The 20,468-nt window shown below is 39.2% G+C and overlaps 3 protein-coding genes across 3 annotated transcripts; 1 reads left to right on the forward strand and 2 right to left on the reverse strand.

The window, feature by feature from the left end:
* Positions 1 to 2,618: 2,618 nt before the first annotated feature.
* On the reverse strand, positions 2,619 to 5,339 carry LOC145909683 (uncharacterized). Its single transcript, XM_082997039.1, has 2 exons — positions 4,027 to 5,339; positions 2,619 to 3,822 (listed from the first exon to the last, which is right to left on the reverse strand). The coding sequence occupies exons 1-2, from the start codon at positions 5,337 to 5,339 to the stop codon at positions 2,619 to 2,621; spliced, it is 2,517 nt and encodes an 838-aa protein (XP_082853165.1).
* LOC145908464 (uncharacterized) lies at positions 3,881 to 6,485 on the reverse strand. The gene has a single exon (XM_082995752.1). It carries the CDS (start codon positions 6,400 to 6,402, stop codon positions 5,632 to 5,634), a length of 771 nt encoding a protein of 256 aa, XP_082851878.1. The 5' UTR covers positions 6,403 to 6,485; the 3' UTR covers positions 3,881 to 5,631.
* Positions 6,486 to 13,266: 6,781 nt separating this feature from the next.
* Positions 13,267 to 18,494, forward strand: LOC145908487 (uncharacterized). Its single transcript, XM_082995784.1, has 14 exons — positions 13,267 to 13,404; positions 13,493 to 13,615; positions 13,766 to 13,864; positions 14,345 to 14,584; positions 14,792 to 14,899; positions 15,286 to 15,408; positions 15,775 to 15,849; positions 16,057 to 16,302; positions 16,439 to 16,534; positions 16,599 to 16,721; positions 16,788 to 16,892; positions 16,957 to 17,211; positions 18,024 to 18,141; positions 18,323 to 18,494. The coding sequence occupies exons 1-14, from the start codon at positions 13,320 to 13,322 to the stop codon at positions 18,396 to 18,398; spliced, it is 1,872 nt and encodes a 623-aa protein (XP_082851910.1). The 5' UTR covers positions 13,267 to 13,319; the 3' UTR covers positions 18,399 to 18,494.
* Positions 18,495 to 20,468: the final 1,974 nt, after the last annotated feature.

Raw genomic sequence — 20,468 nt, forward strand, 5'->3', positions numbered from 1 at the left:
AGGAAGGGATTGAAATAAGTGAAAACAACTTACGAAATGTTCAAATAATGTCAAGTCAGTAAAATTGAAACTACAGTGTCAATAAGTTTTTAATTTACTGTTTATTGGCGGTAAGGTAGAAAAAACCTTGTTAAAAATATTTTTTTAGACTGGAATAAAATGAGCAAAAAAACTCATCTGCTGAAGATGCGTTATCTGCAACAACCACGAAACAAAGTTCACCGCAAGAAATTGGTATGTTAATTGTCAACATTAGGTACAGTAGTAATTATCATATTTTAAAATTTTAATATGCTGAGATCGGGGCGACATACTACTATATTGTTTTTGCTCGATTTACCAAGCTAAACATAAGCAGTTACAATAAGATTGCCATAAAAAAATTCTATACCCAAATGTGGGTCTAACTCATACTCCGCACTGTTATAAAAGCAAAAGCATTTATTCTGCAGAACAAATTGAAAGCACACAAGACGGTGCAAACACAGATGAAGACAACACCATACAGAGAACATTACAAAAAACGGGTAATTCAAATTACGAAGGACAAACATTTTATGAAGAAATGAATTGAAGATCTATCAACTAAACCGAATAAAAAAACTTTGAACATGTGAAAACTAAACCCGATAGATAGTTAACTGTTTCTGTTTTAGATAAAAACATCGATCCTACCCCACTCATAAAAAAATACGTGAGTTTGTTGAAGAAAGGAGAATATTCTGAAGCAAACGAAACAAGGAACAAACTTTCAAAGTCACTTGAAGGTCTTGGGGCAACTGCAGAAGATTTAAAAGCAATTGGAGATGAAAGCAGAAAAGAGGGAAATTGTTTGGAATCGATTTTATTTTTTCATCTTTCATCGCAACTATATGAAAAACAAGATGGGATAAAAGGTGCGAAGGGAGTGAAGAATTGTGTTTGGAATCTGAGACTCACAATCCAAGATTTACTGAAACAAAACTACAAAAACAAACGAATAGTAGGTGATTACGTGATTCCACTCATGGAAGAGATCGGATTCGAAATACAAAATGTTAGAAACGTGGAAAAAGAAGTTTTGTGTTTATGCCAAGTTGAATGTTTGCTCAGGATTGAATTGAGTCAACATTTAATTGAAGATTATTCGTCGGAAGAAGAAACAATTAAACTTGGACTTGAAATGATGAAAAAACAGTTTGGTGAAAGCTCAGCAAAGCATCGAGTATTCGGACATTTGTTAAACAACCTTGGTCTTCTTTACGTAGAAACAAATCGTTCGAATGAAAGCATGGACGCTTACAAAAATGCAATCCAGGCTTACAGAATTGCAACGGACATCAATGATAAGGAGAGGAAGTATTTCATTGAATGGAGTGAAAACAATTTGCGACGAGTTAAAAAGTAACAGCAAGATTTAGGATACTGTAGTTATTGCTGATTGTTGTTGAAATATTGCACTTTCATAACCACAAAATACATTACGAATATACAAAGTATGTAAAACGTTACAAACTCCGTTAACATTTTAAAAGATTAATTTTTTTATACGCTGTTGTATTTATTGCACTTAAATCGTGCCATGGCTTTGCAACGAATTCATAGTTAACAAAACTAATTGATGCATAAAGGTCATATTGTTATGTAACTAAAGCCAAATTGGTCGTTGTGTTGTGTGTATATTCTAGTATATCGTCTTTGCTGGCGTTGGCCCAATTCTGACCATGTCAACGCAAGTTTGCTTTGCCTTCAATGTATGTTGTACAACGTTGTTTCACACGCCGGACTGGCGCGACCATTTCCTCTCGGACCATCGTTTGCTTTTGCAAGTCCTGTTCTTGGTATTCTATACTCTATCGGTTGCCACGTAAACTGCTTATGTGAAAAGGATTGAAGTTAACATTGCCTGCCTTGTGTCCTCATATTGGCACTTGGTAAGAATAAAATTGTATGTACAAATTGGAAGATTGATTAGTTCGACCATAAACTCTAAAGTGAGGTTCACCTTGGAACTCTTTGCCTAAATTAACGCTACCAAATCAAATCAAATCAAATCATGTTTATTTTTGCGAGAAAAGCAACTACGCGACGAACAAAAAACAAGGAAATGAAATGGCATGGGCACCGATAAAACCATGAAGGTTATGGAGTCAGGCGCCCATGTAAAGGTGATTTCCTCACGGAGAATCACCGTCTGCCGTAGGATCGCAGCCAGTCGCACTGGGAGGTGATGGGTTGCGACAAGCTGCATGTGACGAAAGGTGGCCACCCGGCTGTGCTGGCCAAAGCAAAACCCATCGAAACGCAAACGCCAACTCGGTTCTCAGAACGCTTCCTTTGATCCACATCGACAGACCTTAACGTCCCGAGGACAGTCCAAACGTGGTGGTTTTGGTTGGAGATGGTCGGGATCGTATAGAGGTTGCGCTTGTTGAATCATCGTAGGTCTTGCTGATGATCAATCGCACGTTGGTGTGCAGCGCTCCTAGGTCTGAAACAACAACGGATCCTACGGCAGTAAATTGTTCATTTAGGCGTAGAGTGTACAGTGGAATATAGATAAAAACACAAATAAAAAAAGACAGAAGAAACGCAATAAACGACAAGAGGACTACAAGAAAAAAGTGAAAAACGGACTGCTAACTGGGTGGATGAAAAAGGAAGTTAATACTGAGATGTGAAACATTGGCGGATTTTTTTTTAAATGATGGACGTGAGAGCGATCTAATGGAAGGGTTTATTTCCTCCCATATCTGTGGACCCCTAAGTTTTAGCATGCGTAAGCCGAAGGTGGTGTTAACTCTTGGGTATAAGGAATTGTAGGAGGCCGGTAGATTGCCGGTATTGAAATCGTGCATTACTTTGGCCAGTTCGAGTTTGTAAATTTCTCTAATTTTTGTGAGATCTAATTTCTTGTATAATGGCGTGACGTGGCTTTGAAAGGAACTAAAGGTTATGGAGCGGAGTATGTTATTATGAATGGTGTTGAGTTTTTTCAGTGAGAGTGCCGATCCTCCACCCCAAGCACCAATAGCGTACTGAATATGGGAATATACAAATGAATAGTAAACATTTCTCAACGTTTTAACGTCAAGATAATTTCGCAACTGAAAAAAAGTGCCGCATGCTTGTGACAATTTCTTTTCTAAATAATGAATGTGAGTTGTCCAGGTTAGTTTGTCATCAATGTATACACCGAGGTACTTAATATTATCTGATCGCAAAAGTTTTTCATGACCGATGGTGACGGTGAAATTGCCAGTGCTTGAGGTGGAAGGGGAAAACAACAGGAACTTTGTTTTCCGAATGTTGAGAGAAAGTCGATTGTGCCTTAACCAGTTATCAACATTTGTGAGTTGTTCGTTAACACGGGATTGTAAGTCAATAAGTGAAGGGGAGGTCATTGAAAGAACCGTGTCGTCAGCAAACAATTTGGTTGTAAAAGAGGATACTTGCGGAAGGTCATTGATGTACAATAAAAAAAGTAAAGGAGCTAATGGCGAACCCTGTGGGCAACCGCATGTTATGGGTTTAATATCCGACACAGAATTTCCTATTCTAGTGCATTGACTTCTACCTACAAGGTAACTGCGGATTAAGTGTAGGGTATTTCCCCTAATTCCATACCGGCGCTCTAACTTTTCCAACAACTTCTCGTGATTTACGGTGTCGAATGCCTTAGACAGGTCAAGAAAAATGGCGCATGTAAACTGTTTATTGTCAAAAGATTCTAACAGCTTCTCGTAAATATCGTAAATGGCGAGTGACGTGGAATGTTTGCTTCTAAATCCGTATTGATGCTGTGAAATTAACTTACTTTTTTCAAGGTAGTTATATCGGCGGCTGTGAATAATTTTTTCAAAAATTTTTGCAAAAGGGGACAATAATGATATTGGCCTGTAATTAGTGCACTCACTCACAGAACCATTTTTGTGTATGGGAATTACTTCTGCCGACTTAAGAACTACGGGATATTGTCCATTACGAATACACCAGTTATAGGCCTACACCTCCGACAGGAAGGGTGAAATTATGCATTTAACTAACTTAATGAACTTTATGGGGATGTCATGAGATGGTACCGATTTTGTTGCATCCAAAAGGGATATATACATTTCTATCTCGTCTGGTGTTGTTTCATAGAAGAAGAAGGATGAAGACACATTGCCACTTAAAGCAACAGCTGGGAGGGGCTTGTCTGGAGGTGGTATGGAGAGTGCAATGCTATTTCCTATGCTGGCAAAGAAGGAATTGAAAGTGTTCGATATAATTGAAGGGTCATGTGACATATTTCCATGGTTTGTTCTTACAACAGTGGGTTTATGGGGTTTGGACTGTTTACGCTGCAATATACAGTTGATTATTTTCCATATTCCAGCAATGTCTTTTTCACTACCTTTTAGTTTTTTCTTGTAAAAAATGATTTTCGCTTGTTTCATTACATGGTTCAAACGGTTTCTGTATGCCTTATATTGGTTATATTTGCTAATACTGGAAAAATGTGATTTGCATAACATGTGAAAAAGTCTATTTTTTTTCTTAATGGAAGTGTATATAGCTTTGCTTATCCATGGTTTCTGTGCTAGTTTCCTTCTTCTTCTGGACAGGTGGGATAGTGGTGCATGATGTTGTAAAATGGAAATAAAGTTTTGGACAAAATGAGTAAATTGACCAATAGGGTTTTGGTTGGAATGAGTTAAGCTTTCAATCAGAAAGTTTATGTCTTGCATTAGGTTTGGGGCAGAAAAATGTTGCATATCTCTAACAAGTATTTTCTCTAGTGGTTTACTGAGGGCTACTGTGTGGAGTATAATAAATATTCCAAGATGGTCAGATATGTCTGATGTAATAATACCAGATTTAAACTTTACATTGGAATTACTAGAGAAAAAATTATCAATTAGAGTTGCACTGTGGGGAGTTATCCTGGTAGGTTGGCATATCAGAGGTGTATAACTGTACGAGGAAAGGGTATCTATGAAATTACGCACTGAGTCAGAACTGTTATGTTTCATCAAGTCAATGTTAAAATCACCACCAATATAAACTGGAATATTATGTTTATTAAGATCATGTAGGGTTTGGGAAAGTGCATCTTGGAATGAGTCATGAGAGTATGTGGGATGTCTGTATATTACATCAAGGACAATTTGTTGTTTCTTATGTGATAATTCAACCCATAAGTTTTCACTATCTTGACAAAGGAGTGTGATGTCATGCCTTATGTGATATGAAAGTGACTGTTTAATGTACATTCCTACACCGCCCGCATTAGAAACTGTGTCAATGTGGCAAAATTCATACCCTTCAATATCTGTGGTGTAAATAACACTATGCTTCATTCTCGTTTCGGTTATCATTATTATTTCAGGAATTTTAAACATATTTGATATCCAATTCTCTAAATCATCTTTGTGTTTTTTAAACTGCAAATGTTAATGTGGATAATATATAGATCATTCTCCAACATATTTCTCAGTGTCATATCCAGTGATGCATGATCATAGTACTGTGAGTGAGTGTGTTCATTACTAGCCAAAAAACATAGGTCTGGGGACTTAGTTGTAAACTGGGCCATCAAGAGGAGGTATTACTAATAATGAAATCATTGATACAACATATAAAACAAACATACAGCTACATAAGAATATATTATAGAATTTTGTGACGTACCAAATCATTGTCATTGCGAATGACAATGACATTGCTCTCTTCATCCTTCTTCAAATAAGTTGTTCCATTCCGAGTCCAGATGTGGTGGAAGTGGTGCTCCCGTTTGTACCGGAGACAGGTGTTGAATCTGTCCCGGTTCCTCTTTGTCAAGCTCTCATTGACAAAAATCTGCTTCTCTGGAGCCACACCTCGGTTGACCGCCTTTAGTTTATGCCTGTTGAAGTAAATGGCATCCCGCAGTTTCCTATTTATAAATTTAGCAATGATTACTGGCCTTGGGTGATCTTTTGACGGTCTTCGCAGTCGATGGGATATGCTGATGTCATGTTTTGTAACAGTGACATCCAGCTTCCTCGCGACAGAGATGACCAGGTCGTCGGTGCTCTCCTCATCTGAGTAGGGAAGGCCTTTAAACTCCAGGCATGGCCGACGGCCATACTGCTCCAAATCATTAATGGATTGCTCATTTGAAGCAGAGCTTGCCTGGAGTTCCGTTACGGCCTTCTTTAACTCCCTGTTCTCAGATTGGAGGGAGTGAATCACCACTTCGTTTGTGGAGAGCTTCTTCTTCATCTCCTCAAACTTCTCTTGGAGAAAGGCCTGACTCTTCCGCATCTCTTTCATCTCCAGCACCAGCTCCTTCAGGGTGTTGTCAGTGGAGTTCTTGCTCTCCCGTACTTCATCTCTCAGTGAGTCGATGCGGTCAAGGACAGCAGATTGCTCCTTGTCTTTCTTTGAACGCTGTGACATCTTATGCACAGTTAGTCTATTCTTACAGGAAGTAGGTTAGCAGAAACAAAGTTTAAATAGATGTAATATAACAACAATAATAATAATAAAGGTCAGTAATATCAATGTACTTAACTTTTGTAGAAATTCCTTCAATGTCGTTGAACAGAAAAAAACAGCAGTATTTGTTCAGCAGTATGTACGCTCTATTTGTCTAAGTCTGTGAACCTTATTCAAATAGAACCTATTGCTACCTATTGCAGCCTACAAACAGACTTGCAAGTTATACATGTGAATGTTGCAGAACTTAGTTGAATCACTACGCAGCATTCTGCTTAGACATGCACAGTTAAGCTTTTCTACAAACTCCAATAGCCTTCTGTTATCTAGCTAGACGACAGACCAAAAAATCGGGCATGAACTCACAAACACCTGGTAGTAGGAGATGTAAGTAAAAGTAGCAATGATCATAAATTCACCGGAACCAGCTGAATTTATAGGATGTAAGCAAAGATACCTACGACCTATTTTGGAAGTTCGTTTCGTAGAGACCGCGTGAGCTCATAGGAGAAGTGGCATTCGGAGTGTCCCTGTATTTATTTAGAGAAATCACCGAGGACCTCAAATTATGTCAAGTGAGCTGGTTTGACCTGTTGGTCTTATCAATGCAGATTTTCGACAATCACCCCCGCCAAGCGGCCAGGTGAAGACGACTGTAGACACAACAAACTACGTGCAAACCCTACGACCAAGCAAAAGTTAAAACCTGGCGCAAGATTGTCAAGAGTCTCCATCAAGCTGATGACGTAATAGATCGAAACAGTGGCCTTGTCTGGAGCTAACTTGAAACATTTATTTGCTGCATTGAGTGGAGATGCGTGTAAGTTATGAATGGGGGGTGACAATCGCGACACCAAAAAAAACATTTTAGAAGGTTTTTTGCTGTCACAATTCAAAGGGAACTGTTGGGGTGATAATACGACAATAATGACAACTTGGGTCGAAAAGCACAATACAGGAACCCTTACACAGAGGCAAACGATGCAACTATGAACACATTTCTTTCAAATAATTCAAGAAAGTGACTTATTTGAGGAAGTTAAAACACCAAGCAATAAAATTTATAATTTTTTTGGGGGAAGTCCTCTGCGTCAAAACCCTCTATGATCGAACCATCTGTAAAAGTTAAAGTTGCAGTTTACATTTTATAACATGTATAAGAGTGGCTTGCAAACGCTATGTCCGATCTCCGTTACCTGAAGTTGATCCAGGGGTGTAGATAACTTTCATCTATTTCTATATGCTTGAGCTACAGACAGTAGTTCACACTGTTAAGCGCACGTTGCGTCATGTGTAGTCATTAATATTGGATTTTGTTTACTGCTTGGAGCAACTACAAAGACAAAACACCCCTCATCAGTGAGGTTTTGTTTGCAAGACCTACATAAGGCTGAATGTGCCGAAAGTTTATACCAGTTGCATTAAATTCGTGATTCCAGCTTGTTAAAATAAACAATAAAACTAGGAAGCACACCCTGTACTGCTGCCTTCTCTATACTCTTGTGACTCGAGTGGCACATAAATTGGACGAATGACGTGAACTCACAACGTAACTACACCCCCAGCACGAACGCACGACGTTAACACAACGCAGAACGTAATAAAAGCAATAATAAAAACGTATGAAAAAAATGTTACAATCGAAGAACTCAACCATAAAATGGCAACAAAATATCATTCAACGAATCCTGGGAATGATCATTTTTGGAATGATAAATGAAGCTTGGGTAAGGTTAATCATTTGGCTTCGCAAACATCCAGCCTGTTTTGTATGTTATTTATTTTGTTGTCCGCAAGATGTCGCCCTGGACGAGACGCTATAAAAGTGTCGATCGACCTTCAAATAAACCTTACCTTTATCTGGGAGTTGCTACGTACATAACATGGTGTCAGAAGTTAACGACTAATATTGGAGAAATCGTTGTTTCTGCCGAAGCAGATGGTGTGGGATGGCAATGTGGCCGAAAATTGGACGAAATTTGTTTTGGGGTTTCGTTCATATGTGACGGCAATTGGGTATGGAAGCAAAACTGACAAAATTCGATGAGGGTGACGAAGCACGGTATGTAGCCGTAATTCACCTGTTTGGGCTATATTTCTGTCCAAAACGAAATGTCCCTTAAGAGATATGTTTTTTTCTCGACGTCAACATCAAGGCGAACCCATTGACCAACGCATAAGGGAATTGAAGAAGCTTTCTGGAAGTTATGAATTTGAAACTTTGCAAGATTCGTAAATCTGCACAAATTTGTGTTACAATTCAAACGGTGCAAAAGTTTTACAAACGTTTCAAAGCTGGGCTTGATGTGGTGCGCTGGAATGCGCGTGAATTGTAACGGCATATGCCTCAATAAGTCGTGTTTATATTGTGCTCTATGTCACGTGGCAAGGTAGTGTCCGGCTTGGGGAACCTTCTGCTTTCGATGTGGTGGTAAAAACCACTTTGCTCGGTGCTGTCAAGAAACACTGCATCAAACTTTGTTATTCTTTGTTGTATTTTGTACCAAATTATAATTACGTCGCGTACATGCGCATATGGTTTTGGGTTTAGTAATCAAATCGACGTTTTTAAATGTCCTGTCCATTCAAATATGTTATAAATATCAACATGACCATAAGCTAAAGGAGAAGAAAAAAGATACGCAATCGAAGCACAGGTCTTGTTGTCAACGACGTTTAAGGTATGTTTTATCGTTCGTCATTGTTTTTATTCTAAGTAGTTTGATAGTCATAGGAGTCGAGATACCTTTTTGCACACGTGTGACGTCCCTGCAACAACACAGCGACAGGATCGAGGAATTTCACCCGCAAGTGATGTTAATTTAGTAAGTGACGTTGTTACTAAAAATGACTGGCTAGTAAATATGAGGTCACAAAACCATTGTTTTCTCGGGAAAATTGACACTGGAGCTCAAGTTAATGTAATTTGCTTGAGAGACATTTCCATTCTTCCACAATGTAAAGTACTAATAAGAAAAACACATGTCAAATTGTACTCCTATACTCGACATGTTATACTAACTTGTGGGGAATGCTGCTTATCAGTTGAATACAATGGTGGGAAATTCACTTATGTAGTGGTGAAGCAAAACTCAGTCCCAATTATTGGTTTGTGCGGAGCTGAGGTTTTGGGTTTAATCAAAAGATTTAACAGTTGTTATCTCGGAATATTTTAACATATTGCTTAAATTCAGAGACATATTTGATGGCTTGGGATGTGTTCCAGGATTTTACACCATAAGAGTTGATGAATCCTTTCCGGCTGTAGTCCGTCCCTGTCGCAAAATTCCGTTTGCTTCTAAAGAAAATTGCAACAAGAGCTGAATTGAATGGAACGTCTTGGAGTAATTCTTAAAATTAATGAACCGAGGCCGTGGGTAAACTCTCTTGTACTAATTAAGAAAACAAATGGCTCGCTTCGTGTTTGCATGATTTGCACATGCCTTTGTTTGTTGTATTGGTAAGGCATTTGTCAGCAATGACGTTTAGGACTTGCAATATGTACCCTTGAACAGAACCAATTTCTTGTAGGCTTTGTCCAGATGCTAGACATTTTGCATACATGCAAATCATAACTCCACAACTAGATCCATCTGGCTCTGTTTCTTTGCAAGGCATTGTCATTGGATTGATGTGAATCAATGTTCTCCGTTCAGTATCAACCCAGGGTATAAAAATAGCCTTTTTGTCGCAATTAAACACCTTCCGAAATGGTTTTAATTGAAACTCTTCTTTGTAATGCTTGAGCTACAGTTGAACAGGCATACATGATGTGTTCATACACGCAAGTTAATTGCCATAAGTAGCGGAAAATATTATAAATAATCCTGAGTCATCTGTCTATTTAGAGTATAATATTTTGTACTAATCCGTTACTGAGTCTCTGTTAGCCATAGAGATTATACAGGCGATTCAAAGAAATCAAACTCTCATTTGCATAAGTAGTGGTTGATAATTTCATCATAAACCCAACCAATGTTAAATCGGCTGTCATGCTTTTGCAAAACACAAAGTTCAGTTGCAGGCAATGCATCATCAAGCGATTTCAATTCTAAAAAGGAGCTTGAATGAGGTCCATTTCGCCAGGTTTTTTAATGAATTATAATTTTTAATTGAAGTCATTTTGATTTCTGCTGGTTTTAGGACACTGAGGTTCCTTCATGATATGTGCATTTCAAAAAGAGGACTGAAATGGGCAACTTTCAGTGTTAATTTGTTGTTTCTTTTTATCCTATTTACACATAGGATAGAGTGTGCTAACTTTGTGCAACGGTTGCATAATATTTGCATACTTTCCAACACGAGAGGAAAATGGATTTGATTTGGTTCGTGGCATGGTTTAAACAAGCAAGATACAGAGTGGGCTCGGTTTATCTTCTGAAAGAGGTCCGCTGTTCACGTCTAAATTGTGAAAAAACATTTGCTAAGTCATGGGAATGAAACATCGATGCTCTACGGCGTTCCACCCACAGACTAACGGATTGGTGGAACGATTTCATCGTCAACTGAGAGGCAGTCTGCTAGATCGGCTAATCCAAATTGGATTGACGAGCTGACTTGGGTACCTTTCGTGAGGGTATTTATAACATTTTTTAAACATAGGAAATATCTAATATGCGCAAGATTAATGAAATGTCGATTTGATTATTAATCTCAAAGCCGATTTACCCATATGTTACAGAAAAGCGAGGCGATTGACCCAGAAAACCATATGCGAATGTACGTCAAAAGTCAAAATATGGCACAAAAAATATACACATTTTAATTTTTTTTATATTCCGCCAGCGCGCGAGCTCGCCAGCCCAAAGTTTCACTCTCTGTATGGAAGCCAATTCGCTTGCGTGTGAGGTCACGGGCGTACGCTACGCTCGCGACGGTTTCTATGTGGAGCCGGGCTAAAAGCTCAAAAGCTCGAGCCTCGTGACCCCTTGCTTGTGTTTTTGTGTACATAAATTTTTTGGAAGTCATATCTAGTTTGTGGTAACTTCGTTTCCATACATGCTAGACCTTTTGCTTTACCTTGTTTTTTTACGTTGCTTTTGTTTTTACGCTCCGCAGAAACTGGTGATGCCTTTCTCAGGGCGAAATACACCTTTCTGCTAATAAATATCTTTATAGATCTCTGCCAGATTGATATTTACAGTTTTATTCAGTAACTATCAATTCTGAGACATCTCTTACTTGTCGACGCTTACCACTACGCAAATTAGGCATGGTACAGGGCACCGCCTTGAACTTTTCTTCTGTATCTGTAATATTCTCGGAGAATATGTCGGTGCATTCTGTTCAGATATCGACGAATGCTCGTAGAACATGCATAACTGCAAATGTCAACACCATTCACAACTGTGGAAAAAGCGAATACGACAGTCTCTGTCATAGCTATGAGTCCAAACACATGAACTTACAAACTATGCAATAGAAATAACCTAAAGTTTTTTTGTGCAGGGGACCCAGAATACGGTAGTATTGTTGGTGATGGGTCAGACTTCGTCAACATTTCTTGGTCCAGAAATGTTGAAGCCTGTCTTAAATTTTTCTATGACGTCAGTGTTTGGAGGGAAGAAACATTAGTAACTAGTTGCAGCCATCTTCGCAACAGACGTGCAGCTTTCGGCAACTTACAACCCAACACACAATACGTCATCACCGTTTCTACAACGGGAACAAACGCCACCCACAGTATAAGTGTTTACACAGGTGATATTATATCGGAATATAATTTGTTACATTTATGGCAAAAACTTTCAATAAAGTCAGCTCCAATTGTAAAGTTTTATGCTCGAATGATGCACAATAGTACATTAATTAAAGCTCAAACGATGGAAACTAATATTAAAACATTCACATTGGTAAAAAAACATGTATTTCAAAACAAACAAAGGCACCAAGCATAAGGATTTGTCATAAACTTCGATACTACAAAAAAGGCAAAGTATAACTTCGTGCATGCCATCACTAAACATAGAAGACAGCTCCAAGCCGCTTTACCCATCTTGGTACTCACTGCAGCTCGACACATCCTGGTGTATCTGCTGTCACGAGATGTGGCTCTGGCGTGTTATGTTTTGCCCGTTCATGTATCTACCTCCCTGCTCTCTAGGTTGCAGTTCAATCTCAAATCGCGCAGTGGTGTTCGAAACGTTTACTCAGAATGTTTGATATAATGATACAACAGATGTGGCAACCGTTGAGAAATAAAGTATATAAAACATTACACTGCAACTATCGCATCTCAAGTGTCTTTGTTTTACAAGTGATAAATTTTCAATATAAAGTAATACTAATCCGAAGTGCGTTGGTATTGTTTCGAATTGAAAATATTTCCTACAATAACTACGGCACAGGGAAAGAGATCGAAAACCTTTCTCTCACAAACAGCAGACATCGGGCGATCGTTTACGCTTGGGTGACTCTAAACGAGAACCAACGAGCAATTTTGTCTCCTGAGGAAGTCAACCGAAACCTCATGCCAGCCTTAGGGTTTCTGTTAGGAATATTGTAAACTTAATTCCATATGACTGTAATGTTTAAGAGATACTTGTTTTTCAATTATAGCCAATTTAAATTAATTGCTGAATACTGCCCTTCTGGTATTCAGCAATAAATATGCCTGGCAGCATCAGTAACAATTAATTTAATTTAAATTGAACCAAATGGGAAAAGCGAATCTCATGACCAGAATTTCGGATGACAAAAGACAAACGTGGTTGTTCGAAACCATAATGGAGGGTGGGGATCTCCACCGGGCTATTTACTGGAAATTTTCCACTCCCCTTTCTGTTTCGCTCGACTCGAAATCCTCCCGTGAACAAAGGGGTGAAGGCGACGATGAAAGGAGGATTCATGAAATAAGAGGGCTACGATACGAAGGTTAGATGTTAGTCTGTTTTCGGCAGCACGAAAACATGTTGTGGCTATGCGTTTTTCTTATTGCTGCTACCGCACATGTTCAAGGTCAAGGTGCGTTTATTATTAATGTTCAAAATTTTAGCTGAAATTACTGATAGCATAACAGAGCAAATTTTGTGTTGAAATGTTTTTTTTTAAGATGTTGATGAGTGCGCGCTTGGAACGCATGCGTGTCACGTTGAGGCTAATTGCACCAACACCATCGGTGGTTACACGTGTAAGTGCAACGATTGGTTTGTAGGCGACGGATTCGACTGCAGAGGTAAGTCACCCCTTTCATACATTATCTCCACTCATTTAAAATCACTTTTGTTCGTAAATTTAATAAATTGAGCGAATTTTTTTTACTTTTGTAGTAAATATCAGCCTTCTCTGTAAATGTTGTGTTATTGACCTAAATTTTATCTGTTAGGTTATTGTAACGACTCTTGTCCCGGTCGCTGCGCTGAAGGACTGAATGGCTATACTTGTTTTTGCCGAAGATCTTCAACCACTGTTGGATGTCCAGACGGTAAGGTTGAGTAGTGTAGTATACGATGTTGGTATGGGGTGATGTAATGATTTAAACGGACCTGTATTTAACGATCTGAATTATCCTGGTTTGGCATGTTCACCTGATGAAGCGAGATGCATACTCGCGAAAGTTTGTGTATTTTAGGAAACAAAAGTCAGTCTTCTTAAAGAGTGCCAAACCAGGATAATTCAGATCATAGACACAAGACTGATACTGCACATTTCATCATTCTACATTCAACGCAAATCCGTAACGTTTAAACATCACACTGTTTTATTGAAATACACTAACCATATAATAACGCAATAGCTGGTAAAAAATCAAGTCATTGCATTTACCAAATGTTAATTTTCGGTACAAGATGTACTGAAAGATTGCATTATTTTTTACATATAGCATTCGTTTGTTTCGTTATAAAAAAAATACTGAAATAAATGCTTGCCAATTATTTTTTGTTTTAACAGCGTATATTTTCAGCTCCGTCGGTTATTCACAGCACAAGGGTTTTGTGGAGAACTTGCAACAGTTTGTTTGTCTCCTGGGAAGCGAGTAACGCTATTTCGGCCTCACCAAGAATATCTGGGACGGTTTATTACCAATCCTCCGGCACAAAAGTAGCTGGATTCCTGTATCTGCAACCAGATACGGAATACAACATAACTTTAAGAGTATATAATAATCTCGTCTCAACCACCACTGTGATTTCTGCAAAAACCCGTAAGTTTATTACATATTTTTTCAAAAGAAATTCTAATTAAAGCGTAATGATGTTTCATTCGTCATTTTTCACCTTTAAGTAAAAGTTTAGCCCCTTCCACGTATTTTGCACATTAATAAAACATTGTTTATTATTAGTATCGACCTTGACAACTATTTGGAGTTGCAACAAGATAACAACCTACTGGTATTTTGTCTATTTTTTAGTTCCAGAACCTCCTTATTCGACCACGGCGCCTCCCACGTCTCCACCATGCACCAACACACCCACAAGCTGCTGTCCTGGCTATGTAATATCTGGTTCCACATGCATTGGTATGTGCCTTGTTATTTTGTCCTCTACTTATTGTTGACCTTACCCAGCAAAATCCTTTGCGTACCAATATTTTTTCGGTACTTTGGAACACTTATCTTAAAACGAGCAAGTAAATATTAGAAAAATAAAAGGAAGTATTTGTTTCACATATTCAAGCAACGTAACAGAATCCGACCTCCGAATAAGTTTACTTTAATACAAGCGACACTATTGTTTGAGATTTTACAACATTACAACAGCATGAAATATGTTAGCTTGTTGATGACAAATACACTTTTTGGCGAATTCTATAAAATGGAAAATTTCTCAGCTTTGGGCTTACATTACTGGCGCAGTGAAATGGGTCAACGAGTTCAGACTGATGACGGGGTATTTTTTTGTGTAGATTTGAATGAATGCACAAATGGCTCAACTGCGTGTGATGAACACGCTCGCTGCAGTAACACTGAGGGAAGCTTTACTTGTACCTGCAACGATTGCTTCGTCGGAGACGGATTTACTTGCACGCGTATGTATAAGCTACAGCATGCCGTTGATCTGTATTAAACTAATTTGCACTATGACAACCGATATTCATTTTACTGGCGTTTCGATTGTTACTAAGTTGACTATAATTTTATGGCTGTTACAAGGGCATTTGTTTATCTAAATGTTTTTTAAAGACGTGAGTTATGCTTCTATGTATCGCTATATCTCAAAAATATAAAACATAATAAGGTATAAACATACCAAAAATTCCCAATGAGCTTTGAATTATAGAGTAATATGCCTGCCACCGTTAGCAACAAATTATACAAAAATTTATGAAGTTACAATTGAAAAGTTTATGAGAGATATGGTTGTAACTTTTGAAATGCTTCATCTTTTATCACAGAACACTGTGGTGGCGTAGATTGTTGGGGCAGAGGGAACTGTTCAGGATATTACGGCTTTTCATCGGCTACTTATTGTGAGTTGTCCTGCTACTTTTTAAAAAACATCCAAATATGCGATCACATTTTGCGAAAACTTTTATAACTTAGGAAATTAAATTCACTATTGCCAAATTTGTCTATGCAATAGGTGTTAATCGATAAGTTGTGTTCCTGACGTACCATTTTGTAGTTCGTTTGGTTTTAACGATGACAAACTTTACACACATGGGTTGTTATTTCAGCGGTTCTTCCAACTATTTCGAACCTCAGAGTAGTTTGGAGATCAACCACAGGCCTGAGTTTTTCTTGGGACCGCAGCAGCGTGACTTTCAGCAATGCGTTTTTAACGGGAGGTGGAGTCTCCTACGATCAACACATAGATGGAGAAGCTGGTTTTTCATTTCTCAAACCATCTACGGCATATAACTTGACTGTGGTTGTTCATAACCGGATTGGTTCAGCAGAAGCAAGCATTATAGCTCAAACTGGTAAGTGTTTTACTCACGAAATGTAACAAAAAAGCCATGTACCAGGTTTCGGTTTTTTGTTGTTTTTATTTAATTTTATTTTGTGACGTATTTCGGCAAAAATGGATAAAAAATTTTACACCGATAACGTATGTAGAACCTGATGAATCACCTCCTACTGTCTTACCAATGTCCACGACCACAAGCATTGGTTGTGGTCCCGGATTCCGCCTTGTAAACAGATTCTGCATCGGTAAGTTATGAATCATTCAGCAAAACCAGGTCGGTAAACTGATAGGATTGCATTATGTTCATAGATATCGACGAATGCTCGCAGAACATGCACAACTGTCATCCCGAGGCTGTGTGTACCAACACAGAGGGAAGCTACAAGTGTTCGTGTAACTTAGGCTACTTTGGTGATGGGACTATGTGTGTTGGTCAGTAAAACATCAGAAAAATTATTGCGAATTTAAACAAAAACACTTTTTCTCAACCATTTGCAGGAATGTGCGAATCCACTGCCGTATCGAAATGTGGAAATGATGGCAACTGTGGAAAAAGCGAATACGGCAACCTTTGTTATTGCTATGGCTACAAAGGATGCCCTGGTACACATACACTAAATAGACCGCACCAACTTTGTTGTATGCCATCTTGACTTTATTTTCACAGGGGACCCGGGTATAACGATAAAGGTTGTTAATCAGGGGTCAGACTTCGTCAGCATTTCCTGGTCCAGAAATGTTGAAGCCTATCTCAAATTTTTGTATGATGTCAGTCTTTGGAGGAATGAAACATTAGTAACCAGTTACAGCCATCTTCGCAACAGACGTGCAGCTTTCGGCAACTTACAACCCAACACACAATACGTCATCACCGTTGCTAGTATGGGAACAAACACCACGCACAGTATAAGTGTTTACACAGGTGATATTATATGGGAATATAATTTGTTACATTTATTTAGAAAATGTTCAATTAAGTAAGCTTTGTAATGTTTTCTGTCCTAATGACGCACAATAGTAAATTATTCAAACCAGTAATATTTCATGCAATGGCATGATTGGCAGGATCGCCCCACTGCGCAGGTCCTTGCTTGGCGATCACAGCTATCGTATCGCGATCATTAGGTTTGCAGGCTTGGCAGCCTAGGTGGATCAGCCACTTTTTCGTAACAAGTCGGAGCAAGATTTGAAAAATCATCCAGCTAGGCTGCGATGCCTGGGCTGCCAAGCCTGCAAACCTAATGATCGCGATACGATAGCTGTGATCGCCAAGCAAGGACCTGCGCAGTGGGGCGATCCTGCCAATCATGCCATTGCATGAAATATTACTGCGTTATCTGATACGGTGGTAGAGATCCCCTACGTATATGTGAAGGTTGCCTGGCAAAGTTGTGCGCTTGCGCACCAGTGTACCTTGGCCACAATATACCCCGTGAAACCACTGAGTTCCTGTAGCTCAGTTGGTAGAGCGTTGGGCCTGGTTAGCCCAGGGTCGTGAGTTCAAACCTCACCGGGGAGCTTGATTTTTCAAATCTTGCTCCGACTTGTCAGGAAAAAGTGGCTGATCCAGCTAGGCTGCAATGCCTGGGCTGCCAAGCCTGCAAATCTAAATATTTAAACCACAAACGATTTTATTTCGGCAACCCTAATTAGGCAGTTGCACAACGAAAAACTAGGTACTGAATCAAGTGTAGAACAAAAATTAGTTGGAGATTAATATTGAAATATCCACAGGAGTAACTACAACCAGCCCAATATTGAGCACCACAACCTACCAACCTCCCACCACCGCAACGACTCCTCACACAACCCAACAACCACCTGTAGATTGTAATGACAATCCCACTGCAAGGTAACTTTGTCCTTTATGGAAAATCTGTCAGGTGATGTATGAATTTTGTCTTTGTACTAAACAACTAAATAAAGTTGTATCTATGATATGTTTTCCATTCTTGTGATGTCATTCGTATTTTAGAAATATATTATATCTGTATATTTATTTGTGCTGTGTGTAGCATAGTTTGTATTTTAAGGGAGTACCGAGAAACGTACAAGGAATGGAAAGCAGAATATCAAAAGTGGAAAAGTTGCTATCAGAACGTTCCATAGATGATCTCTACTCATTAACAGCACATTTCTGCGATTTGTAAATGCTTATGCGCTAACATTGCAGTATAATCATCGATTTGACAATAACAATATAAAGGACAACTGTGTTTTTCTATTGATAAAAGCCAACGGATTAGTGGAGAGGTTTCATCGTCACCTTAAAAGTGCGATCACGGCTTGTCTCAGCGACCCCAACTGGTTCGATGAGCTACGTTTGATTTGAATTAATTTAGTCAAAGCGCGTCAGTGACTTAATTAAATACAATTGAAGGAAGACCGAAAAAACGTGCGTGCTTAAGAGCGCGATCTCGAGATCTAACAGATTGTTAAAGCGATCGCCAGTCAATTAGTTCATACCGGGCAGTTGGGTATCTGAGTGAATTTCCGACGCAGAGTGAACTATTAAAACATCAGGTATTCATCACAAGGAGTGATCGAGAAAGGCAAATAGTAGAGTCGAATGCCAGAAAGCCAAGCTACGATTACAACCTTTGTTTCGTCTGCGTTCCAGTTGATTGAGGAATTTAGTCAGGAAACATGCGTGGTTTTACAGCCGAAAGGACTTCACTAGCCAACACGGCGACCTGCAGCTTTCGACAGATTTTGTTCGGGGGCTTCTTGTTTAGTACTTTTCATATCATGTTCTTACGGTGCCAATATATACAAACAATTAATGAAGCAAAGGTCTGATAAAACTCTCTGGCAAAGCCAAAATCTAAACCGACACTACACCACGACATGCAACGCCAACTTAAAGCAACAAAATGAATAAAAGAAAATACACATGGAAAAAGGCGCGAGGCTCGATGTTTTAGGAATTGAGATAGTACGACATAATCTTGTTGAAGTCACACGCCACAACAAAAGCAAGCAAAAACAATCACAGGGCGCAATGCAAATATATAAGTACAGAACAAAACAATCACATATAAAGTTTTCTGCAGAAGGTTTCTGCACGAAAGTCACACAATAACAGCGTGGTAGCGAGGGTTTTTGACGAAAAATTTGATTTTGCTGTGGCGTCATTGTCCAGTAGGCACTAAAACTTGTTCCACGTGGATCTGTGCGTGTTCAAGCGGGTGGAAAAACGTTTTTTGTCTGCCCAACATTCTGAGCCCCGCATTCTTTGCCAGACCCCACGTAAATGCCGTAGATACCATATGTTAATCGCTGGCCCAATTTGATTGTACCGGCGGGGGTGCACAGAACGGTGGATGCTTCTACCATTGACTAACATTGGCCATAGAACTCACAATGACCACACGGGGCTGATTGGCCACTCCCTAAATCAGGGGCGATGGACCACAGCATACAAATATAGTTATACTAAGGGCCATTCAAACAACATAATTTTTTTAAATAATTTATTTGCTGGAAAATCCACGCAATCAAGTTACTCATTGAGTAAGTGATCAATGTGATGTCTAATATCTTCTATGAAGTAAGATCATATGCTACTAAATCAAATCCCGAAGAACAACGCATGTTTCTATAATCGCCACCAGGGCACGAAGCGACCAGACAACAAGATCAAGAAAATCTCTTGGGCGACCCAATTTCCAGGCCTCCTAGAACTTACAGAAAAAGAAGCCCAACTGCATATGGTGACGAAAAAGCGACCACCCTCGTTAGAAAACTTGTTGCTACGCCACAGGCAAATTGCAGTTGCGCAGGCAAATCAATGCGTTGTGCTGGGATCCAATCCCTGAGGGCATTGCGCCCTATGCGGAAAGCATGGTCATCATCAACACAACATGGTCCATCCAGTCACACACCTACCAACACCGACAGGAAGGGTGAAAATTTGCCAGAGTTTGTCCTGTAAGAGCTGTGGTATATATGTCGCTACATGCAACCTGAACCATATGAGTGTTAAACAAAAAACGTTTTTCCACACGCTGGTCGGGGCACCGTGCCACATGGGCCAAGTTTGAAACATCGCAGAGGAACGACGGGACTGCACTTCTACACCACTACAAGGATACACACCCACCACGAGAACGGTACTACGGTGTCACCTTCGTGGAAGAACCTCACATCAACACATGGGATATAGCCGAGGATAAGTGG

The sequence above is a fragment of the Ascidia mentula genome, chromosome 7, assembly GCF_947561715.1.
Source record: "Ascidia mentula chromosome 7, kaAscMent1.1, whole genome shotgun sequence".
NCBI classification, from domain to species: Eukaryota; Metazoa; Chordata; class Ascidiacea; order Phlebobranchia; family Ascidiidae; genus Ascidia; species Ascidia mentula.